The 10246-nt window shown below is 50.4% G+C and overlaps 1 protein-coding gene across 3 annotated transcripts; it reads right to left on the reverse strand.

Moving 5' to 3' along the window:
• Positions 1-1776: 1776 nt before the first annotated feature.
• LOC131591587 (thioredoxin, mitochondrial-like) lies at positions 1777-10246 on the reverse strand. 3 transcript variants are annotated; one of them, XM_058862424.1, is made up of 4 exons: positions 10131-10246; positions 9426-9610; positions 8304-8427; positions 1777-3596 (listed from the first exon to the last, which is right to left on the reverse strand). In XM_058862424.1, exons 2-4 carry the CDS (start codon positions 9608-9610, stop codon positions 3480-3482), a joined length of 426 nt encoding a protein of 141 aa, XP_058718407.1. In that variant the 5' UTR covers positions 10131-10246; the 3' UTR covers positions 1777-3479. The 3 variants fall into 3 exon arrangements, with proteins under 3 accessions (XP_058718407.1, XP_058718409.1, XP_058718408.1); XM_058862426.1 differs by having other exon boundaries at positions 10162-10213; XM_058862425.1 differs by lacking the exon at positions 10131-10246 and adding an exon at positions 9957-10124.

Raw genomic sequence — 10246 nt, forward strand, 5'->3', positions numbered from 1 at the left:
ATCTTTTGATTGACTAGACTATTGCAGCTGCTGTTACTCTTTAACTTGCAGGAAAGTCACAGCAAGCACTTTGCTACCATTTAGCAGTAGTTTTGAACAACGCTGAGCTTAAAATTGCTAACAGCCTTGCAGGGCTGGAGAATTTAATTGCTGATTCTGTCTGAATCCTATAATTACTTGTATGAGAAAAACGAGGTGTGTGAGGGGAAGCTCAAAATGATTAACAAACTGTTCAGGCCAAAAGCCTGGCTGGGCTAGTGAAAGGCCCTGCCTAAGGCAGCGTCAGTGGGGGCCACTTCCCTGTTGACACGGAGCTGGTCTTTGTTTTGTTCTCTGCACAGGAGGAATCATATTTGTTGATAAAGCAAAGGATTTACTGGCCCGGCTGCCAAGGTCAGACCTCACTGGAAACAAACTGGCTCAACCTATCCCCTTCAGAGGGCCACATATACACAGCCCACTGTGTGCTGCAAGCCAAGCAACTGGAGTTTTCCATCCTCTACCATCCCTTGAAGCTGGTGCTGGCATAGCACCTCTAGTAGAGAAGACAACAAAGCTCTCCCTCCCTTCTTTCAGATACTCACTATGAGCCAGAGCAGCTGGAGATTAACTTGGAGTTCAGCAGGCAGGCATAAACATCTTGGGGAAAGGAGCAGCTGTTTCAGGGCTTGATGCAAGTGTAAAGCCAACAGAGACGAATGGAAAACCTCTGCTTGCCTGGAATCAGGCGCCTTGGACAAGACTGTGAGGACAGAGGCACTGTGCCTGACCCTTGGGGGAATCTCGGTTGGGTTCAAAACATGCACAGGGAAGAGAAGCAGGCTTAGCTGAGCACTGCTCCCCTTGGGAAGGCACTGACTGCCATGTCCTCTTAAAATAGAAACAAGGAACATTAAGAGCTGAGAAAGCTACTGTTAAATAGACAGGCTTAGGCAGGAGAGAGAAAATGCTTGACAGATCAGAGGAGGATTCAAAGTGCTTAACTCCAAAAGGGAAAACAAACTGCATCCTTGCTGGAGAAACATTTTCCCAGTGGAAAAAACAGCTACTGCTGAGGAATTACCCATTGCTTCAGCTCCCTTCAATCAGGAAAGACCAACATCACATTCAGGTGGCATGAAAATTGCTGTGCAGCTCCTCTTTAACCACTACATAAACACACTGCTGGTACTGCTTCCTGCTTGCACCTCCTTTTACTAACACCACTGTGGGAATCCCTGAAGCCCTCCCCAGCAGTTGGCAAATAGGGAGCTGAATTAAAAACCTGGCACAGAAAATATCCTTTTGCTCCGAGTCTTGTCCTGTGGTAGAAACCTTGCAAAGTGCTTGAGGAATTTCAAGTTGTCCTCAAACCCCTCCTCCTACTGTCCACACTGTTCTGAAGGACTCCCACAGGGCACCAGGTACGTGGGTCTTCAGCATTTATCTCAAAGAAACAGTTGTGGCTTTCACATAATGCACCCTAAAGTGTTCTGGCACTTTAACAGCTGAGTGACACTTTAGCTCTGCTTTTCCTTAGAAGGAAGCAGTAAAATAACTATTTTATATTGCCCCTTAATTACACAATGCAAAGTCACTCTGTTTTTTCCTGTTCTGTAGGATGGTAAGGCAAGAAAGTTGATTATTGTTGGGTATGTGACGCTGTTCCCCTACCTTTCCTGCTTGTGCAGGGAAATGGAGTCTTTACTAGAAGTGTTTACTGAGCAGGAACACTGAAACTGCAGAGGAAATTGCCCAGCCTGAAACATGAGGAGATCAGGAGCACCACAGCCTATGTAATCTCCAGAATAAAATGAAATACCAGTTTTTATTGATCATAACTGACCAACAGTTCTTCACCAGATTACATCCAAGTGACATCACCTCTAGCAGCGTGCCAGCGGTGAGATCAGCCCAGCCCAAATGGGAGGCACCCACCTCAGGGGACCAGTACCACCTTGTGCCATGGCCCAGGCTCCAGCGTGACAGGAGCAGGTGGGAGCACTGATGCCAGCCAGCAGCACTGCAGTTGCAGCAGGAATTGGATCACCACTCCCCTGGCTCCTTCAAAGGTCATAAATCATTACTGCAGAGGTGCAGAAAAAAAAATTACCTGGCTGCTCATATGCCAGGGAGGTGAAATGGAACAAAGCCAAAGCAGATTTAAAGTGACTGAAGGAAACAGAAGATGTGGTAAAAAAAAAAAGCAAAAAAAAAAAAAAAAGCAGGTTGTACATGGTTATTAAGCACTTAAAATGTTCTCATGCAGCTTAGATAAGCAAGCTGGAATTAAACAGTACAGTAGTAACCACTGCTAGTGTTGTACTCTGCCTACAAGCACAGGAGGAGGCTGGGAGGACTCAGAAGCCAGGTTGACAGGAAACAGGTGTATGTGAGAAGGAAGAGGTTGGAAGGGGTGAAGGCTGCTCAGATAGAAGGCCCACAGCTGGCACCCTTAGTCCAAAGGTCAGGGCAGTTGAAATCAAAAAGCTGCCTTCTGGCAGAGCTCACCTGTGTGAACACATTTAATTATTCACAACAGGGAGAGGGAGGCTCTCAGGCTCCACAGACAGGGGAGGGGTGAGAAAAGCACAGGGGGAGCGAGCACAGCTCAGGTTCCTTTTGTGCAGTGGGCAGCTGCTCATCTGTGTGTGAGAGGTGAGTCCTCCCTCTGGCCCCCTGGATCCAGCAGCACACAAAGGAGATCCTCCAGGCAGCACTGAAAGCCCCATGGAAGGAATCCCCTATTTTGTTTTTCAACACATGACCTTTCAGTAGGGATCAAGTCATAACCTACACTTTCCCAACCCATCATTAGAAACTGTGCTGCTGATACTCCCAACTCATCTCTCTGGACAGACAGATTTGTGAGAATCGATTTATTCTCCCGGCTAGACAGCAGTGACTGATAAAAGTTCTCTACTGCAGACATACAAAAGGAGATCCATAAAATACTTCTCCCTATTTTCTCTTATAAAATTATGATGGGAGCCCATAGATTTGTGGAGGAGTTGTACCTGTCTCAGCAACATAAGGACAGAGGAAGAAAGAGACAGGTTTCACGGACAAGGTAGAGGCATTCTCAGCTTTAAACGAACCCACCCAGGGCAGGTATGTACCATCATCTTGAAGGGAGCAGCTGCCCTCTGCTCTGGGCTATCAGATGTGAAGCAAAGACAAAAACATTCCTCCTCTTAACTCAGCAGCAGCAGCTCTGCACGTCAGCTCTTGGCTGATAAACACAGGCTCCTAATTCCAGCCACATTCCCTGTTTTGAGAATAAGCAGCCCTGCTCCTCAGCACCCTTTACAGCTACTGCTGCTCATGAGAAGGGGGAGAAGGAGGGAAGGATTACAACATTTTCCATCTCCTAAAAACACCGAAACAGAAGAAACCCCTGTGTTGTACAGGGCAAGCAATTGACCTGCCCTCAGCTCTCCCAGGCAAGGAATGCACAAAATGGATGTTTCCAGAGGCAGAGGTACAGCCACCCTTTTACTTCAGGCTCCAATGAGTTTCTTGAGGAATGCCTCCAGCTGATCCTCGTCCTTTATGCCCACAAATTTATCCACAACGTCTCCATTCTTCATAGCCAGCACAGTTGGCACTGCTGACACCTGGGGCAAGAGAAATGGGGAGACAGGTGAGCAAAGCCTGCAGGAAGCCACCTGCACCTGGTCTCCCAATGGAAGTCTAAGGAAGTGGCTACAAGGGAGCTGAGCATGCAGTGCTCTAGGGTAAGATGTCCACTAGCAAAACAGGCCAGCTGAGCTCCATGATCCCCTTCTCTGCACTGACTTACACTGCTCTACTCAATACAAGGCTGAGCTGCTTTTTGAGTTTAAATATGACCAAATTTTTAAAGACAAAACCACAGCTAATAAAAAAACCATCTCCATACAAATGCTTCTTCTCCTTTCCTTTTGTCCCATCATAAATGAATACATCTAGGACACATCTCAGACATTATGACCTTTGGATATTTTATGGCCAGGGTAGCATCAGACTGGACCTGTATTCTTCTCTAGACAGGACTGGAACTCTAATCCTAACCCATCCCACCACTGCACAGGCAGATTTCCTGCTCCATCATATTATGGCAATGACAATCCCCTCCAAGCCGCTTCCTTTCCCACTTCTGTTTTTAGTGGTTTATCTGGTCATAAAGTGGCCATTCACTGCAGACCCCTGACGATGAGGTAAAAAGTGAAAAAGTCCCTCTGACCAGAGCTAGCAGGCAGCTGTGCTGCTCTGGGCATTGCTTTTATAGCTCAGAACAAAGTTTTCTGGGAATTATCCAAGAGAACAGTGTTGGAAATGACAACGCTCCCCAGGGACTTGCTGGTTGACTGGTGACAGCAGAGACCCCAGGGACATGACTGAAAGAAGGAACAACCAGAGCTTGGAGAACTGCAGCAATGGAAGGTCTAATCACATTTCTGACCCCGAGGCTTTGATGCCCTTATCTCTGCAAAGTCTCCCCCCCAAAACACATCCTGTCCTTATCTTGCCTGCTGACCCTTCCCTGGCCTGTGGGGCCTTCCCATGTGCACTGCCAGCCCTGCTGCCAACAAAGATCTGCAAATCCCTTTGGAAACCTATCAGAGGGCTGGCTTTTCTCCCACTGGGAGCCTGAGATGAAAGGGACATTTTGTCTTCCTTTCCCACCCAGTCCCAGCCGGCAGTCCAGCATGGCTTCCCACAGTGTCCTTCAGGGCTTGTGCAGTCTCATCTGAAGGGATGGGAGTGTCGGGGCTTCTCAATGCACAATCTTCAGCTCCTCCTAGTGACTGCAGGGAGCAGATCCAGAGGGCTTCGGCCCCAGCACCGACCAGGGTGCCAACACACTCCCTTGCGATTTTAGGAGAAAGGATTCATTGCACTCAGCTGCCCCTCCCTGAGAAGGGCAAACCTCTCCTTGAGACTCCCTCTGGTTTGCAGAGTGGGTCCGTATTGAACAGAGTTGCTGCAGTCCCATCAAAAAAAACCAGAGCTGGTCCCTATTAGGGCCAGAGTGAGGAATAGGCAACACTTGGAAGCTCTATGCTTCCAAGAAGCAGCCAACACCATGTTGCCAGGACCTGCAGGATGACCAGTGCACCCATGAGCTTCACAGGGTCTCAATCCCTCTGTCTCTTTCCCTCTTTGTGCTGGTGAGCAAATCCCAAGAAAGAGTGGAAGGCACAGAACAACTTTCCTCTGCTCAGAAAACACGATGTTTTTGTCAGCTTCCTTCCTGCCAGCTGCAGCGAGGGCAGCCTGATAATGGAGCATGTACTTTGTTTTGCTGGTTGAGAAGCAAATGTCATGGGAATTTCTAGAATGCAAAGTTGAGGGCATTTTTTCTTTTTTTTTCCCCCCATTTTTTTGGGTCCCATCTGCACTGAACATAAACAAACTTTCTTCCTCCCTAAAGAGCATTTCTACAGAAAAAATCAGTCTGCTTTTGATTAGTGTTGACCACACAGATAAATAAACAAACGTGGCCATCCAGGTTATTCCTGGCAACGCCCATACCAAGGGAATTCTCTCCCATCTGAAACTTTTATACAAACTCAGATGCCATGCAACAGAGCAGAAGGAAGGATTTCACCCAGGCCTCTGAGTGAGGAGGTAACAGGATGGAGCTCCATTGATGAATGACCATCTCTGTACCCAGCAGCTCCCCTGAGCTCCCCACCCAGAGTGGCCAGAGAAGGGGCTGCCCTTTCACACTGCCCTACCACACACAGAGGCAACTGGCTAAGGCAAGAGATGAATCTAAAGAATTTTAAGAGACTGTAGATAAACAAAAGTACTTCTGCCCCCTTTCTGCTCTTGAGGCGAGAGGTCAGGAGCTGGCTGGAGCAGTGGAGAAAGGCCACAACCAGAGATGAAAGGCATTAGATAAAATGGGGAGTCTCCAGAGCAAGCACTTTCGTGCTGGGCATAAGAGGACAGGGAAGGGCACTGGGGACATTCCTAGATGCAAGAAATGCATCCGTGCTTTGTGCTAAGCCGGGATGGCTGAGAGCCAAGGGCAGACAGCCGCTTGTATAAAGGAATGTGCCAGCATTCCTCGGTTCTTCCAGGGGGTCTCCCCCTCCCGCTGCCTCCCCCTGTGCCAAGGAGGCTGCTGAAGAGGACATTGTGCAAGCAGGCAGCAAACTGGGGGCTGCGTGTGTGCGTGGGCAGGGGAATAAACACAGAGCGAGACTTCCTGGCAGCTAGTGAAGGAGTTGTGGGGGTGGCATGGACACTGAAAATCTCCAAAGACTTCCTCAGCATGCAGCTATCTGATCCCCAACGGAATGGCTTTAAAACAAACTTTTTCTGATCTCTCCTAAATACCACCTTTGGTTTTCCTGATCTCTCACAAATACTCTGTTTGGTCCCTCTTAGATCTCTACTTTGTGCATTCTCATCAGCCCTTACACTTCTCCTTACATGGCAACTTCCCGGAAGATGAAGCAAAACCAAGCACATGCTCACCACATCAACCAAACTTCTGCCTTGGGGAAAGGATGCTCTAAACTACAGATATCTGAGCAGAAAATTCTGTCTAGGGCTGGTGTTTTAGCCACAGGGATAATGGCCAAGACAAGACACACACACACCACTCCAAAAGTGGAGGAGGGCCTCTTGCAAAAGACAAACTTCATCATGTTTGTATATGAGGTTCCAGAATGAACTGCTAGAAGCTGACCCTTCCCTGCAGCCTCAGTCCTACCTGCACACAGACACCGCAGGCAGTGCTCCCTTGGCACCCGCGGGGAGAGGACATGCAGCATGTCATCAAACCCGAACAGCTCGGGACTTTCGGCCTCTTTTCACAGACCTTTCTCTGCATGCACACACCCTGCTTGTCATTTTCCACTCATCTGAGATTATCCTCTTGTAATCCCAGCTAATTCTATCTACTGGAAGGCTTGGAACAATACGTGAGTTGAGCTAATAATCTCTATTCTCTTCTCCTTAGCGTGGTTGCTACCAAAGCTTTCCCTGCATCAATTAGAATTCACACACTTCTAGATCATCGCTAAAACCACCTCATCCTCTTCAACTTCTCACCAGCACCCTCTGTGCTATGCAACCTTTTGGGCTTGCAGCAGCCAGCCCTGCTCAGGAGCCTGCCATCTTCCTTGGCCTGGGGTGTATCTGCCAGCATGCCTCCACCCTGGAGAGCACCAGAGGCTCTCATGCTGAGCTTGTGGGAACTACAAGTCATGACTGTGGCCACCAGCTGTGTGGGCAAGCACAGGCAGAAAGGTCTCCCTGGGGAAAGAGTAGGAGGGAACAAGCTGTTTCCACTTCTGTCTCCTGTCTCGGCAGGGTGCGGGAACGGCACACAGCATCTTCTCCAGACTCAACAAAATGACAGCTTGCTCAGGAGATGGTTCACACTTTTCGGGGCAGCTTGAGGAGCTTGCTGTGCTAGTTGTCACCCTGGGAGCAGGACCTCATCTGCAGAGGGGGAGCAGATCCATCTGCATGGTACCCAAGTGAAAATGAAGCACATTTTTCCCCTGTAAAACATAACAGCAGGATGCCCCAACTTCCTGTGAAGAGTGGTTGTTTACAAGGAGAGACAACAGAGGCAACCATGGCCCTCAGAGCAGCTTTTGTGTTTCTTAAACTACCTAATCACTGACAGAGGGGACAAATAAACGAATCATGTAAACTAAAGCCATGGCCTTCTCCAGTCATTCTGCAGCTTCCTGGGAGAAAGGCAGCAGAGGAAACACACCCAGCAGTAATGTCATACACCAGTGTAAGCACCAACATCTTCTTTCAAGAGCTCCTGTTGTTTATGTGCTTTTTCTGACCTGGCTTCTACCTATCCAAACAAAATTCACTGTGTCTCCCCATGCTGCAACTCAAGCATGGGGCCCAGCTAGAGATCCTGAACAAGGAAGACTCCTGAACAAAGAGAGGACAGGCTGGTTGCACAAAGATCCACTTTCAGTAGCCCAGCAGAGCAGGGCTTGTAACTTCATGTTCTTGCCCTGCACCTGAGCAGCCCCAGCTGGCAGCAAAATGCCGTGTGTGCTCCAGGCTCCTCAAGGCCAGGGAAGTGTTTACACTGAGAGACACCTGCAAGGCCTAGAGGACACCTCCCTGCAGAATAAGAGGTGGGGATGCTGGGCATGACCAGCAGAGCTGGAGCAGAGCCAAGCAGCAAAGTCCACCTACTGAAAAGTGACCCAATGGATCAGGAACCCGTAGGCTCTGGGCTTCCCCTCCCCTCCAATGCTGCTGCTGTACAGGCACAGCTTTGTGCAAAAAAGGAGGCACCTTTGCACTCCCAGCTAAAGAACATCTTTCTGTGCTCTTCCATCTCCTACCTCATACTCGATAGCAAGGTCTGTGTGATCGTCAATGTCCACCTTGGCCATCAGCACCTTCCCCTCCAGCTTGGCCACTAGCTTCTCTAACCTGGGGCCTAGGATCTTGCAGGGACCACACCACCTGATGGAGCAAGAAAAGAGAGAGGACATTAGGAGAGGCAGGTGCAGCCATGGAAGGCATGCTGGTACACCAGTGCCTTTGGCACCATTGCCACTAACAGCCAGCCTGGAAATACAATTCCTGAACCACAGCTTAGAAAGGAGCTCTCACAAAGGAGCTGCCAAAGGTTAAGGAAGCTCTGTATCTGGTTTCAGGCTTCAATTAACTGTCTTCTCCTTCCTGGATGATCCCAGCTAATGCTCACTTTGGTTTGCTGGTTGGTTTATCTAGAGCAGAAGTTTTTTGGCTGTTTTGTCTTCTGTTTGCCCCAAATCAGCTATAACAGGCTCACATAACAGTACTGGAGGACTATGAAGATACATGAAAAACCCAAAGATAATCAGTGTTGTTAACAGAGCAGATAACATTTAGGAATATTTTTACTGGCAGGTGATGACAGCATTTTTATTGATGAGAATTGCTGTCATTGGTGTCACATGGCTGTTATTAACACATAAAGGCATTTGCTATAAAGAGCCTTGAAACCATGCAGCTTTAAGAAACATGGAATGACACACCATAACAATGGTGAGGCATGGCAAGTGCAGAGCTCTCTGGGGCTATTAACAAACTTTAATGTTTCTAAGAGGACATTTCATCCATGAAGCCAAATAGGGCAGATATCAAAGCTTTTTCCTGAGGCATCTTTTGTAGGATGATGCAACACAGCAGCTGGGGTGACACCTGAGCACCTGGAAGGTGCAGCTATGCCACCCTGGGGAATTTTTTCCTGGCACTCCTGTTCAACATTGTTGCAGGGTTTGGCTCTGAGTGGAATCTTTACGGATTGAGCCTGATGGGCAGAAGCACCTTTTTACACGAGACTCCACAGTTTGGGAATCCCTCAAGCATGCTCCTCCATGGTGTGCCCAAGAGTGGCACCACATCAGGAAAGTCACAGGGACACACCTGCACGGATGATGGTGGAGAGGGGTGCAAGAGCCATGGGCGGAACTTACTGCGCATGGAAGTCCACCACAACAGGCTTAGGGCTGTTCACCACACGGTCCTGGAAGTCGCTGCCATCCTGCACGTTGAAAGTGCTCCTGCGGCCAGCTGAGGTGCCCAAGGCTCTGCCGTGGGATGCCAGGGGCCCCCGCGTGGGGAGGGAGAGCAGCCGCTGGAGCGCCAGCCTCTGGGCCATCTGTGGGGAGAGTGGTTGCTGGGGCGGGTGCACGCCACGGCTGGTCGCACTGCAGCAGCGGCCTGACCCGAGTCCCCTCAGCAGGTGTCAGGAGAAAAGCTTATGGGATATGACATGGGAATGCTTCCTGCCCCTGTGCCCAGCCCCTGCTCCCTGGAGCTCTGCAGCTCCAGCCCCACAGCCACGGGGCCCCCAGCTGGCCCCCGCCTTCTCCCCATTTACAGGAGACAGCTCCAGCCGCAGGGTCCCGTTTCCCTCAGCCCTACAGAGCAGAGTTGCCCCCACCGCCCGTTCCTTCCCTCCCACAGGGCAGACCCAGGCAGCGGGATTCCCACTGCTCCGATACCGCGGGGCTCCTTCAGCTGACGTCCCAACAGGTGGCACAGGGCCCCCCGGTCCCCAACCCTGTGGGGGAGAAGAGCCCCAGACGCCGTCGGCCCGCTGCTTCCCGAGCCCGAGGGCAGCAGGGCACAGCCGGGAGGGCCCCGCTCCGCCCGCCGGGCCCGCGTCCCGCCCGCACCTTCCCGGGCGCGGAGGTGACCCGCACACACCGAACTTCCGCGCGCCGCCCCGCCCACCCGCGCCGATTGGCCGCCGCCGCCGGAAAACTGCTGCAAACAGCCCGGCCGCCCTCCC

The sequence above is a fragment of the Poecile atricapillus genome, chromosome W (genome assembly GCF_030490865.1).
Source record: "Poecile atricapillus isolate bPoeAtr1 chromosome W, bPoeAtr1.hap1, whole genome shotgun sequence".
Classification (NCBI taxonomy): domain Eukaryota; kingdom Metazoa; phylum Chordata; class Aves; order Passeriformes; family Paridae; genus Poecile; species Poecile atricapillus.

Excerpts from the sequence above, each read along its gene's own strand:
- LOC131591587 (XM_058862424.1), bottom strand. The coding sequence starts at position 9,610 with ATGGCCCAGAGGCTGGCGCTCCAGCGGCTGCTCTCCCTCCCCACGCGG. Across the intron at positions 8,428-9,425 it reads GTGGTGGACTTCCATGCGCA|GTGGTGTGGTCCCTGCAAGA; the intron begins GTAAGTTCCGCC and ends TTGCTCCATCAG. Across the intron at positions 3,597-8,303 it reads ACCTTGCTATCGAGTATGAG|GTGTCAGCAGTGCCAACTGT; the intron begins GTAGGAGATGGA and ends CTCTTGCCCCAG.